This window comes from Pseudorca crassidens, chromosome 1 (assembly GCF_039906515.1).
Source record: "Pseudorca crassidens isolate mPseCra1 chromosome 1, mPseCra1.hap1, whole genome shotgun sequence".
Taxonomy (NCBI): Eukaryota; Metazoa; Chordata; class Mammalia; order Artiodactyla; family Delphinidae; genus Pseudorca; species Pseudorca crassidens.
In genome coordinates this window covers 125,173,122-125,187,388 of record NC_090296.1, presented here as the reverse complement: position 1 = coordinate 125,187,388, position 14,267 = coordinate 125,173,122, and the positions used below count along the sequence as shown (strand labels likewise).

At 50.7% G+C, this 14,267-nt stretch overlaps 1 protein-coding gene across 4 annotated transcripts in view; it reads right to left on the bottom strand.

Moving 5' to 3' along the window:
* The window catches only part of ACSBG1 (acyl-CoA synthetase bubblegum family member 1), a 49,373-nt gene that overhangs the window by 5,658 nt on the left and 29,448 nt on the right, over positions 1-14,267 (bottom strand). For 2 of the 4 annotated variants that reach the window (XM_067755434.1, XM_067755441.1), the window contains 7 exons: positions 8,321-8,541; positions 7,773-7,861; positions 7,351-7,471; positions 2,327-2,407; positions 2,086-2,235; positions 1,557-1,733; positions 590-771 (listed from right to left, as the gene is read on the bottom strand). In XM_067755434.1, coding sequence (XP_067611535.1) covers positions 590-771; positions 1,557-1,733; positions 2,086-2,235; positions 2,327-2,407; positions 7,351-7,471; positions 7,773-7,861; positions 8,321-8,541 — 1,021 coding nt within the window. The remainder of the gene's footprint in view (positions 1-589; positions 772-1,556; positions 1,734-2,085; positions 2,236-2,326; positions 2,408-7,350; positions 7,472-7,772; positions 7,862-8,320; positions 8,542-14,267) is intronic. The other 2 variants (XM_067755448.1, XM_067755459.1) reach the window with 1 other exon arrangement.

The following is a 14,267-nucleotide window of genomic DNA, read 5'->3' as shown; positions in this document are numbered from 1 at the left end:
GTCATTCATGCATATTCACTTTTCATGTCTGTGCAAATGAAGCCCTAAGTGCATAGACACGTGTACATGTCTCATGAGACATGATACCGTTTCACAGACACACTAGTAATGGAAAATATTTCTAAACTGGAACAGGCCAGATTTATGCCATTGATCCTCCCACAGCACTGGTTGGGAATTTTAAAGCAATCGAAAGGCTGTGGGCGAGAGATGAGTGGTCGCTTTGGATTATGGGAAGGCTGGAAAACCCCCATCACTGTGGCCCCTTCTCTATAGCCACCTACTGAAGTCAGGAGGAGACCCCTCAGGAGGCTGCCAGGAGCTGCTTCCAGGGAGGTAAATGCCACCCCAGAGGGAGCAAGTCAGTCCTTGCTGTCAGACCCAAAGATGGGGTGATGGTCTCCTGTGGGATCTGGCAAGAGAACAGGGGCTCAAGCCCAGCCACTGATGGGGCTTCTGTGCAGGGGTCTGGACAAGCCTGGCCAATGGGGCCTGGACAAACCTGGCCTATCAGATCCTAGGTTGTGTCCTGGGGTTATGACCCAGCCCTGCTGCCTCCCCAGGCCTCCTGCCCCCTGGCCCTCTCTACCTGCTCGGGCAGGTGAGGTTCTGCTCCAAGGTCACCGACATGGCCCACAGCAGCATCTTGCGCCGGATGAAGCCAGACTGAGCCGCCACCTCCTGGATCCGCTCCATGATCTTCTCCCACACCCGCGGCACCCCCATGTGGGACGTGGGCTCCACTTCCCTCAGCGTGTTCACCAGGCTCCCCTGTTCACAGCCAGCAAGAGACAGGGCTGTGGTTCAGAGCCGGCCGGGAGCCAGGAGGCCCCTGTCACCAGAGGCAGCGTGCACACACGCAGGCATCCTGTATACAGTAGCTCACACAGGTGTACGCACACACCGCATGCAACTCATGTCACATACTGTCGGCTACGACTCAACAGCCATCTACTCACTGCTCTTCTTTGCTAAAAGAACCTTGATGTAGCTCAGGTACCAGGGTGGCCAGATGCTTCAGAAGTACCTTAGTCCCCTCCCAGTCCTGGGGGCAGTGACTTTTTATTAGTCTAACTCAAACATGGTAATCCCATTCCCTTAAGCAGTGACTGGTTGATGAATGGACACGGGACAACATTTGAGCCAATGTAGGGGAGGGGGAAGTCTGCTAGGGGGCTCTGGTGACGTTCTCCTCATGGTTAAAAGAAGGATCCCAAGCACAGGTGTAGTTTATGAGGCTGGGATGCAGGGCAGGGCCGTGGCCATCTGTGACCATCCTGTGATCTTACTCTGAGGGTGGCCCATCCTAGATGGCACTGTGGACCCACACACCACTCTGACTCAACTTTCCTTTATGTAATATCATCAGTTTCCCTTCTTGTTTGATCATCTGAGTCAGGCTGTGCTAATTGCAGTTGAAAGAATTCTGACTGCTAAACACATGGGGAACCGGCGTGCTTATGATGCACACACAGGGCCCACAGACACAAGCACACACTCGGGCAGGCCCTTGCACACACACTTGGACACCCACTTAGGCAGAGAGGCAGACTGACCTTCAGGGCATCAGTCTCAGCAAAGCAGACCTGGGCCCCCCACTGGATGCCTGTCCACAGGTCATAGATCTGGGCAGCAATGTGGCTGAGGGGCAGGTAGCTGACCACCACCTCCTGTTGGACTTCTGCGGGTTGGATGTCACCAGCCTGGCTGCCGTAATGTGCTGTCCATGTGATCTGGTGGACAGGCAGATGGGTCCTGGCAGTGTCTACAAAGCCAGCCCTGGAAGTGTTCACATCTGTGGCCACCCTGTGGGCTTGGGCTATTTCTTTGGAGTGTTCTTTGAACACCCTAGAGGTTGTTCACCCTCCTGGGCATCTCTGCAGGAAACACCCTGGGACAGGCCTCCCCCTCCCAATCCCCACCATTTTGCTGGGCTCAGTCTGTACCACAGACTTAAGGGTTATCCTACTTATCCCAGCTCCCTGAGCTGCGAGACTGAAGGAAACTCCCTGGGAGTTGTTAGGGCAGGGCCACTGCCCAGATCCACCCATAGCCCACCCCTACCCATCTGGGCATCTGTCCTACATTGTCTTGACTCAGCATCACGCCCTTGGGATTCCCAGTGGTGCCTGACGTGTAGACCAACACGCAGCACTGGTTAGGCTGCTGGGCATTGATGATGGTGTCCAGGGCCTCCTCAGTCACCTCATTCCCCAGATCCATGAACTCCTCCATCTGCGGCCAGGTGGGAAAGTGCAGACAGGCCAGGTGAGCTGGGCAGGCTCACACAGACCCCACCTGCCCCACACGAGCCCTCTACCCATACCGTGTACACGTTGGCCATCTTTGTCGGAGGAGGTTCTTGAAATATCACTACTGCCTTCAGGTGTGGCAGGTTTTTCCAGATCTGTATTGACAGGAAAAATAAATGGGGTTTCATTTTAAAAAGTCACCTCTTGAGAAGACCCCCATCTCCAGGTGTTAGTCAGCCTGGCAGGCACCTTGTGGCAAGGGTTGTTGGTCCCCAGCTCTGACCTTTCACTCAGCAGGACACTTGCCACCCTTCATGCATGGTTCCCCATCATGAGAACTTTGAAGCAGCCAAGGTGGGATAAGCAGGGGGCAAGGAATGACTTCTATTAAAGGAAAACCAGACAACCTGGGGCCTGGCTGAGTGCAACAGGGGACTGTGTGACTGCAGAAGAGAGAAGAGAGGAAAGGGTAGAGGGAAACCAGAACTCAGTTATCTCACTGAGTTGAGGTGTCAGAGGTCAGAATTCAGGAAAGCCGGGGTGCCTAGAATCTGTGGGACAGAATACCAGACAGGAGAGAACTATGCAGAGAAAGAGTTCTAGAAATTTCTTTAGGGGTCATCTTGATTCTTTGGCAGATTATCAACCTGCACAGGCATAGGTGAAACTCCGTGAAACTAGATGAAGAATAAATGCTGGAGGAAGATCAAGGACTGGGGCTAGAAGACAAACAAGAGCATGTACGGGACCAGAACTGTTTGTGTCTCCATCAGCCAGAGTGGAGGGACTTCTGGAAATAGAGACCCCAGAAGGGTCAGGTCTTAGGTCTGGGGCTAAATTAGCCTTAGAGGAAAGGCTATCTAAACCTGCTCTGAAAGGCTTAATTAAACACAAGTCTCAAAATGAAATTGAAAGAGAGAAAAAAAAATGGAAAAAATTAACCTGCAGGAGAAAACTAAGAAGCCTAACATATGTGTAATTGGAGTTCCAAGAAATATTTTTGTTAATTGAAAAAATTCTGAGAAATTTCCAAATTTGATTAAAACTATAAATCCATCAATTCAAGACTCCCGGTGAACCCCAAGCAGGATAATCACAAAGAAAAACCACACCAAGACACAACATAATCCAACTGTTGAAAACCAGTGACAAAGGAAAAAATCTTAAAAGCGGCCAGAAAAGCAAGATACACCATGTGGAAAGGAACAAAGATAAGAAATTATAGACTTCTTATCAGAAGCTATGCAAAGTAGAAAACACTGGGATGAAGTCTTTACAGAGCTGAAAGAAAAAAAAGGAAACCCTGTCAACCTAGGACTACAAACTAAATGAAAATATCTTTCAGAAAATGAAAGCAAAAATGAACAAGTTTTCAGACAAAGAGAAGCTGACAGAATGCATTGCCTTCAGACTTGTATTGCAAGAAATGTTGAAGATTAACATATATATGCTAATGTGTATAAAATAGATAACTAATAAGAACATGCTGTATAGCACAGGGAACTCCACTTCGCTGTACAGTAGAAACTAACATAACATTGTAAAACAACTATACCCCAATAAAAAAAGTAAAATTAAAAAAAAGAAAGAAAATTCTTAAGGAGGAAGGAAGATGAACCAGATGAAAACTTGGGTTCGACTTAAAGGGATGAAGAGTGCCAGAAATGGCAAATACGTGGGTAAATAAAAAGACACTTTTTCCTTCCTTTAAAATTTCTTTGAATGATACTTGACGGTTTAAAATACTGCATTGCAGGAGTTATAACTCACATAGAATTTAAGTATAAATGACAACAGCACAAAGTATGGGAGAGAGAAGGAAGTACACTGCTGTAAGATTCCTACATTATATGTAAAGTAGTACAATATTATATTATAATATTATTTGAAAGTAGACTGTGATGAGTTAAAGTTGCATAGTGTAAGCCCTAGAACAAACACTAGAGGGAGAGCTAGTAAACCAATGGATAGAATGGAATACTCAAAAACAAACCAAAATAAAAACAGAAAACTCCATCCAAAAGAAGTCATGAAAGGGGAGAAAAGGATCAAAGAATGGATCGGACAAATACGAAACAGCCAACTGGTAGTTTTATAGACAATTTTGTCAGACTGGATTAAAAGGCATGACCCAGCTATACACTATCTATAAGAGTCTTGCTTTAAATATAAGGACACAGGTAGGTTAAAAGTGAAACAATGCAAACATATATACCATGCAAACGTCGATCATAAGAAATCTGGAGTGGCTAGATTAATTTAAGACAAAGTAACTTTGGAAGAACAGTTGCCAGAGATAAAGAGGGACATTTCTTAATGATAAGGGGATTAATTCATCCAGAGGGCATAACAACCTAAATATGTGTATACATAACAGAGCTTCAAAATACACGAAGCAAAGACAGAACCAAAAGGATAAATAGATAATCCTCAACAATAACTGGAGATTTCAACGTTCCCTTTCTCAGTATTTGTTAGCACAAGTAGACAGAAGATCAACAGGGATATAGATGACTTAAACAACATTAGAACACTATCAATCAAGTTGACATTATTAACATTTATAGAACATTCTGCCCAACAACTGCAGAATGCACATTCTTTCAAATATGCGTGGAACAGTCCCCAACATAGATCGTTATTCTGTCTACCACACCTGCTGTGTACAAATGGGGTGCTTCAGGTAGCAAAGAGTCCCAGGTGAAGAGAGAAAGTTCTTCCTTTGGAGAAGAATCCCAGCTGATCAATTAGAAAACATTTTCCCATGGCTCATGAAATAATTAATTCAGGCAAAGATCATCAGTGGAGAAAGGCTGATGGGGAATGTCACAGTGGATGAGCAGGTAGCCACCACAGGAATCCAGGGATGAAACTCAGAGTTCACTACGAGGTACCACCTGACATCACGTGCCTCTTGAGGCTGTGCCATGGGAAGTACACAGCGCCACCTATGGGTTGCTCCTGCCAATCACTGTCTAATCTGAAATGCATCAACACTTGCCATCTAACAGGAAGTGCAGAGGTTAGAGGGACAAGCTGAACAACAGCTCAGGACGGCTAACCTAGTTTCTGCAGCACGTCAATGACAGAGGTTCTCACACTTGAGCCTGTGTCAGAATCACCAGGAGGCGTGGGCCCCATACCCCGAGTTTTGGAATCAGTAGGTCTGGGGGGGTTCTGAAACTAAGCTCCCGGGGGATGCCGTTGCTCCTGGACCACACTGCTGTATGGTACGGGAAACAAAAGGTGGGGCCTTTGTTTTGAATTAAAAGACTCTTAAGAGACACCACCAAATGCAACACATGGGCCTGGTTTAGATCTTGATTCAAATGAACCAACTGTAAAAAGACATTGCTGGTATTAGATGATATGAAAGAATTCTTTGACTTGTGTAAATAAAGGTGATAAAGTTACTTGTGATTAAGAAAAATGTCATATATGTTAGAGGTATTGAAATATTCGGGGGGTGAAATGTTGTGATGTCAGAGATTTGCCTTCAAATACTTCAGCAAAATAGGTAAACTGATGAAATGAGTGTGACAAAAAACAGTGATGATGATTAAATCTGGATGAGCACTCTATGAGGGTCCACTACACTCTTCTCTCTATTTTTGTTTATCTGGAAGGTTTCATAATACGAATTTTAAATAATTACCTAGGGTGGACATTTCTGATTCAGTAGGTCTGGGCCTCGGTTTCTTCAGTGGTAAAATGGGGCAGGGAGAGGGCATTGGGATCAGATCAACCATCTATGCAGAGCGGTTGTCTCCCTGAGGGATGGGGCAAAACTATTGGGGGGCTTTTTAAAGCTCCACTGCCCTCCCCACTCTGGGGTTCTGACATGAGCGCCCACGCTGAGGAGTGTGTGACTCCCTCGGGTAAGGCTGAGGACGAGAGCTAACACCATTGCTACTTGGTAGCTGAGGCTCTCAAGGAATCTTAAACCGGTGGGGCTTCAAGCAAAGCTGGCCTGGGGGCACCTGGGTCAGAGGGCTCTGGCATCTATGAAGGCTCCAAACCTGAGGAAATCAGGGCCCCGATGAGTCCTAGGGGGCCTGGGACACCCCTGCTGTGCACTCTTCTCTAAATATTTGTCCCCTTTCTATGAAGTGAAGGGCCCAAGTGCTTGGGGAGGAGGAGGGCGAAAGGGGGTGCTGAGGACAGCTCGGGTTCACCTCAGTCTCTCAGAGCGTTCACTTTGGGCCACTTTATCTGCACCCACATCTCCTCCCCCAATCTCAAGCATTTATCCAAATCAGACAGAATGGAGGCCCTCAGGATGAGGGAACCCTGACAACAGGGTTCAAAAGGAGTGGAGACAGAAAAGGGCTTCATGCAAGCTGAGGGAAGGCCCGTCCTGCGATCCAGATCCCACAGTCCTAGGAGGTTGGAGACCACTTCTCCTGCCCTCAGGTACAGGTGGGGAGCTGAGGTCCAGGTGATATCTCCAGAACTAGGGCCCAGCCAACAAGTCAACCCGGGAGCCTCCTTTGAGAGGCAGGGAGCCTTGGAGGATCTTGCAGGCTACTGGGTGTAGCTGGGGCCCAGAGGTGCCCTCAGGCCACTGCATGCCAGCGTGGTGCCCACGGGGACAGAGCCAATCAGGGAGGGACCTTAAATGAATCAGGAGGCATCAATGCTCCAGAAAAGACCCAGCTGCCCCAAGAGGCACTGTTGAGCCCCTCCAGTGCCCTGCTGTCTTCAGAAGACCCTGCGGCACTTGCTGTGGCTTAGCCCAAGCCCCACCCTGTGGCAGCCCACACCCCCACTCCCCATCGAGACTCAGACTTGGGTGCTCACGTGTCAGAGCCCTGAGCCACCCTCAGGGCACACAACCCTTCCCTGAAGGGAAAGCCATGGGGAACAGCAGGCTGGCTGGGGGATGTGTGGTATGTCCCTTGGACACTCTGGGCCTCAATTTTCAGACCTGGCAAATGGGTCGGCGGCCATTGCCCTGCCTGCGTGCGTGTGGTGGGGCGGGTTGCTGTTGAGAATGATGGAGGATTCTGGCAGGGAGGGTGGAAAAGCCCTTTGTAAGCTGGAGGTCTGTGAGGACGCCCAGCCTGACCCCCATGGCCCTGGTCCCTTTCCCCCAAACCTTCAGGATCTTTTCCAGCTGCTTCTGTGTGTCGACCACGATGATGTTGGCACGGCAGTCATGGGCGATGTACCGGCAGGCTTCGGGGGAACTGGTTGTGTAGATGCCAGTGACGATGCCACTGCAGGAGACCCAGGAGGATGCGTGTCTGGGCAGATGCAGTGGGCCACCCCCTTGGACCCACCCCCTGCCCGACACACCCACAGCCCCCAGGCCCAGAGAGCTCCCATGGCCCAGACAGGCAGCTCAGCACAGTCGCCCTAGGCAGAGCAGGGACAAAGGTGGTGCTGGGGAGGGCCCCGGGGAAGAGATGGGATGTTGGGGACGGGGTTGGGGGCCCCTAAAAAGAGATAACGACCCTCTCTCCGCTCTCTGCCCACCTCCAACCCACTGGAGACCCGGCCCCTCCCTCAGCCACTCACCCTGCGAATACTGTGCCCACTGCCGAGAAGAACCACTCCGGGGAGTTGAAGCCGAGGATGGCCACGCTGTGGGCCCGCTCCAGGCCAAGCTCCAGGCCAAAGGCAGACAGGCCGGGTCAGCCTCTCATTCTCACCAAGCCCCCCTTCCAAACTGCAGGGACCCTGCCGCCCACCTGAGGGACCACCCTCCCAGGCTCCCTCATTAGAGAGTACCCTGGGGGACGAGGCACTCAACAGCCCTTGCTGCCCCTCCCAGGGCCTTCCCGGGGAGCCCAGACCTCAACCCAGTGCACCAGGCTTCTCAGGCCCCTTGAATGGGACAAAAAACGAGAAGCTCATGTCACGTCCTGGCACACGGCAAGGGCCCAGTGAACGTAAACCCTCAGCACCAGGCCAGAGTGGACAATTAGCTCAATAAATGGGCTGGTTTTTACTGTTATCCTTTCTAAGGGCTTGCCCAGTGGGGTGTCGGAAAGAGGCCTGTGAGGACCAGAGCTGGAAGGCAGGACTGGGGAGGGGAGAGGCTGTGCCTGGAGGGGCTCCCTCACCTTTAGGAAGCCCTTGGCGGCTTTGCGGGCCAGCAGGTAGTATTGGTTGTAGGAGATGTGCTCCCACATGCCCTGTCGCTTGAAGCCCAGAGCGCTGAGGTCCCCGTACTTGTCCAGAGCCTCGCAGAACATCCGATGCACAGTGTAGGGAGTCTGTGGGCAGCTGGGGTCTATGCGCAGGTGGACGCGCCCATCGGCCCGAGTTGTCCACAGCGCCTCCTCTGCAGGGTCCGGGAGACCACAGCTTGGATCGTGCCAGCCCAGGGTTGTCCCCAGGGGACCCTTGGTCCTACCTTAAGCAGAGCTCCCAGGCCTCTGTTCCCAACAATGCCTTGGGCACTGGGCCAAGGGGGCTGGCAGACACACCAGGAGGCTCCCTGGAGGGGGAGGTCTGACAGCCTTGAAGGATGGGCAAGCCTCTAGGGGTGCAGCAAGGAAAAGGAGAGAGAATAGCTGGAGGGGAGGAGGAGGCCTTGGGGACCCTAGAGACATTTTCCTGCCAGCTGGGATTTGCCCCCTGAGGGTGGGCAGTCTGCAGTGGATTTGCGGCTGCCCCAGAAGAGTGGGACTGTCAGATCCTTGGGGTTTCTACCCTTCCTCTGCCTCCTGAGAATGGCTTGGGGACAGACCCAATTGACAGAAGGTCAAAGCATCAAAAATAGCCCCTTCCAAGGGGTTAGAGGAGACTGAAAACCAGCAGGCTCTGATCACTAGCCTGGAAAATTTCCCAGTCCCAGGAAATAATCTAACCATCTCTGCTCATTCTTGCCTAGTGCCAGGCCCCATGCGAATGCCTCACATGGGGATCTCATCTAGTCTGCACAACATGGGTCTGGTAGCCCCATTTTACAGATGGGGCAGCTGCAGCTCAGAGAGGTTCAGTCATTTCCCCAAGGTCACACAGTGGGAAAGGTATGCCTGAGGCCAATGCTCACACTTGGGACAGTGTCCCAGGCACAACCTAGCCTTTTTTACTGTGTGCAGTAGGTGGGAACAGAGCTTCAACATTTAGTATGTGAGATGTGAGGTGAGCCGTTGAACCCTGAGTCTGTTTTCTCAGGGGAAAGGTAAGGGTTTAGTTCTCATGGATGATATGAGGGTCAAAAAAATGAAAAAGCCTTGGCATATAGTTGGGGCTCAATAAATGCACACTTTTGTTCTTCCTCCTTTTTCTAAGTTCTCCAGATCATTTGCAAAGGAGGCTTGGATGGGTGGTCTAGATCCTTTTGTCCATGAGGCCACTTTTGGGGCCATGGCGGTCATTCTAAAAAGGTGACCCAAGGGTGGGGGAGTGAGGGCTGACTAGGACCACAGGGGCTACCCTGCCACCTGCTAGCCAGACCCATGCTGAGATGGAGAGGTCCCACCTCCTTGGATGTCCATCTCGAGGCGGGACCAACAGGGGTCCTGTGACCAGCCCTTCCCCGAGGCAGCAGATGGACTGATGACCTTGTCTCTCCTGTTCAACACTCTAAGGTTTCATGTGGACCCTGAAGTTGGCAGAAAGAGGTAAAGATCCTGGGGCTGGGACAGGAGAGCCCATCCTTCCTCCCATGGAGGCCAAGGATGGGGGACAAGGGGACATATTCCGGCCCAAGCAGAAGAAGGGAATGTCTGAGGCAGGGGAATGTCAGCCTGGGAATGTGGGCTGGGGCAGAGAGAAGGTCACCCAGTGCCAGGCCTTGTGTTCTGACAGAAGTCAGAACCATGCTGGCTGGCGTCCACCACCTCCCCAGGCTGAGACCCACATCCCCAGGTGGAGGCGTGAGCCAGGGCCACTGAGGACCCCTCTCCAATCACTTCTCAGACATCTCTAAGCCCCTTTCCCATATCCTGGGACCCCAGCCTGGCAGATCCCAGTGATCAACCTCTTTAGGGTCTCCAGTCCCTGCACAAGGTGAAAGTCCATTCACATGAGCAGACCAGGGCAAAGACACAGGCTGTGGAGTCAGGTCGATCTGGGTTCCAATTCCGTTCTGCCGCTCCCTGCTGTGTGACCTAGGAAAGTCTTTCTCCTCCTAGCTCCATTTTAATCATCGTCAAACGCAAAGGGTTGGAGAGGTTATGGAGAGACTGTAGCCCTCATACAGGTGGCGGGAATGTAAAATGGTGCAGGCATATTGGAAGCCAGTTTAGCAGTTTCTTAAAAAAATTGAACATAAATCTACTATACAACCCAGCAGTTCCACTCTTAGGTATCTACCCAAGAGAAACGAAAACACACATCCCCACAAAGACTTGTACATGAATGTTCATAGCAGCATTATTTATAGTAGTCAAAAAGCGGGAACAACCAAATGTCCATCAACTGGTAAGTGAAAACTAAATGTGGCCTCTCCACACAGCGGAATACTATTTAGCACTAAAAAGGAACAAAGTACTGATACAGGCAACACCATGGATGAAACTCAAAAACATGTTCGGTGAAAGAAGCCAAAAGCAAAGGACCATGTATCGTCTGATTCCATTTCCATGGAATGTCCAGAAAAGGCAGAAATGATAGAAAGCAGATGAGTGGTTGCCTGAGGCTTGGGGTGGGAATGGGGAGTGACTACAAGTGGACACCAGGGATCTTTTTGGGGTGATGGAAAAGTTCTAAAATTGGATTGCTGTGATGTTTGTACAACTGAAAATTTGCTAAAAATCATAGAAAAAGTGACTTTTTTCAATGAAAGAGTGACAAATCGTTACACTTAAAATGGGCAAATTCGATGGCATATAAAGTACACTTCAATAAAACTGGTTTTAGAAATGGGAGGAAGGGGAATTCCCTGGTGGTGCAGTGGTTAGGACTCTGCACTTTCACTGCTGAGGGCCTGGGTTCGGCCCCTGTTCGGGGAATTAAGATCCCACAAGGTACGTGGCACAGCCAAAAAAAAAAAGAAGGGAGGAAGAATGGAACGCTGACACACAACCTCCTCACCCAAATTGGGACAAGAATTCCGTGAGGTAGCCCGGCCTGCGTGCCCAGAGCCTGGCAGAGTCACTTCCCAGTAGCTGGTAGCTCTCTTCCTTTCCCTGGTACAGATTCCTCTTTGTGCTTAGACCAGAAAAGGCACATTTCTCCTGTGGGCACTGCTAGATGCTCATGCTGCGCTCCATTTACCTGTTCCCCCAGGCTTGCCAAGATCATCACAGGTAAGGCTTACGCTCTGCTGTGGAAGCTTCCCTCAGCCCAAAGTTTTAACTCTAACTTATCATCTTTTAAGTTATAACCTTTTCTAAAAAATCACAAAGCAATACATATGTGTTCTAAGAAATAGAAAACAATTTAGAAGTACATGATATAAAATGGGATAGGGCTTTCTTAATGCTGCCTGTCTGAGTAACCACTGTTCACATTTGGTGTATGTCATGCTTATACAGATATACATACAAGGAATTCATTTTAATTCTGTTGCTGTTGTTTTTTTATCCAAAGGGGAAAAAAAAGAATCGTGTTACTATTGTATTACTCAAGGGTAGCAAACCCAAAATGCCCATAGGGGATAGGTAGGTAATGTACCAGCTTCATAATAAATAATATATAAGAGTAAACAATAAATGAATGAAGTGCCCCAGAATCTGCATGTGAAACACAGAGGCACAGTCTTCATTTTCACAAAGAAATAGGCTCCCTCTCATTTTCCTTGAGACACGTGGCCCTTGTAGTCCACCTTTTGTTTCTCTGTTTTTTGATAAAGACAGAGAAGAGTACAACGTTTTACTAAGGAAAGCTGCAGTACAAGGGTAGTGATCACTGCCCCGACCCCAGCCTCGGTGTCAGGGAGGCAACATGGAGTGGTGGGGACTGTGGGGTGGGGGGAGCACACGCTTCATCTAAAGGGGTGGCTGCTCCTTGGCTCTAGGATTTGGTGCCCAGGAGGAAAGGAACCTGAGGGCTACCTGAAATCTGGTGTTTATGTGTGTCATCTGATTTTTAAATGTTGGCTCCTACATTCAGACAGCCATTAGCCAAGTCATCCGTTTTTAACTTCCGTGACATTAATGTATCTCTCTCATTGTGTGTGTGTGTGTGTGTGTGTGTGTGTGTGGCTGTGTTGATACGGCTCCGTTGGCCACATCGTAATTTCGTATCATCATGTACATATCACAACCACTTCCCCATTGAAAGACACTCAGATGATTTCCAGGTTTTAGCCCTTAGGCTTTCCAAAGGACAGATTTCTAGACGTGGGTTTACTGCATCTGAAGAAAAAAGCACGTAAAATTTTGTTGGACGTTTTGGACAGAGTTCCTTCACCTGATTTCTTCTCTCCCACTAACTACACGGTTCTGCCTTTCCCCTGTGTTAGTTTTTTATCTCATGGTGCCTTCGCTTTGGGGTTAAGTCACCTCACATCCTTCTCAGAAGGAGGAAAGAAGGAATGGACAAGGGAAGGAAAGGCAGTTGGTCCGTGAGATCAGTCTCCTCTTAGCCCAGCTGCGTTGTGACGGGGATGAGAGGCCTGGCCCCTGGTGGACCCACGCCCTTCGGGAAGGGTGACCAGGCAGTGCAGCTCCGGCCCAGCCCTTTCTCTCTACATTTACTGCACAGGCTCAGCTGTCTGAACCCCAGACTAGCCAGAAGGGAAGACTTTGGTGGGAAGGGGCCTGCCCCTGCCCTTGGCCTTCCAGAGGCCCAGTCATTCTCCTTCCCTTGAAGGAATTAGAATGGGCACAGCTCCCATTTACTGAGCACCCTACTTGTGCCAGGAGGGCTGCGTGCCACCTTGTTCTATGACCTCGTGTTTAACAACCTTCCATCCTGTGAGACTCACAGAGGCTAAGTCACCGCTGGCAGAGCTGGGATCCCAACCCACAGTCTGACTCCCAAATCCACACAGTTCCAGTTGGCCAGTCCTGGGAAAGGACTGTCATGCCTCCTGCCCAAGTCCTGCGCTGGGGCTCTGGCTCGATGACCTTGGGCAGCCAGGACCTCCGGCCACTGCCTCTTCCTACATTCCAGAGGCTCCCAGAGTGACCTTTCTGAACCCATATCTGACCTGTTCAAAAGCCTCCCACATCTCCCCTTGACCACAGGGTGATGCCCTCACTGTGGCCTCTCAGGAAGGCCCTCCCCAAAGGGGCTCGCCAGTCTCTGCCCACCTCAGCACAGCCAACCTCAGCTGCTCCCGGTTCCCTTAATTCCCACCCACCCCCGGGCCTTTGCCCATGCTGTGACTCTGCCTAAACCACCCTTCCCCCATCACATCCACCTCTCCCACCTTTCACGCCCCAAGTGCCACCCCCTCACTGGGGACTTTAGTGCCTGAGCCTCACTGCGGGCCAAGTCCTGGTTGGGTCTGCCTCTCCCACCAGGCTGGAGGCTCTCAAAGGCAGGTCTGATTCCTCCCTGCGTCCTGAGCACAGAAGCCTGGACCCGAGAAGAGGGCAGGGGGCCTTAGAGGAAGCACAAGTCGGTCTCTGTCCCACCCCAGTCCCAGAGGCTGGATTGAATGACGGTGTGTCCAGGGGACCTGGGCCTTTCCCTCTCTCCCCTCCTCCCTTCCCCCCAGGATGGATGAGGGTGGTGCAGGACACATTGCTGCCCAAGTACAGAGAGAGGTGGGCCCCCAGAGCAGATGCCTGCCCAAGTGGGCCACGGCGGGCTGAACCTCCGTCCTGCATGCTTGAGAGCCCCCAGGTAGGGCCTGGCAAGACCCAGCCCCGCTCAGTGCCCTCCTGACCTGAGTCCACCACAGCTCAGTGGCCTCAGGCTTAGGAACTGATGGAAGTGAAGATAGATGAGCCTCCCTGGCTGCAGTGCCTCATCCTCTCCCGCTTCTCATGTCCATGTATCCCCACCTCTGGGCCTTTGCTCACTCCATTCTCTCTCCCAATCTCATCTCTCTCGGAAGAGAAATCTCTGGACAGTGAGGTAGAAGACCTACCTATCAGCAAGGTGGACAGAGCAGTCAGAAGGGGTCCTTTGCCCACAAAGCACTGGATATTGGCCCTGCTCCCC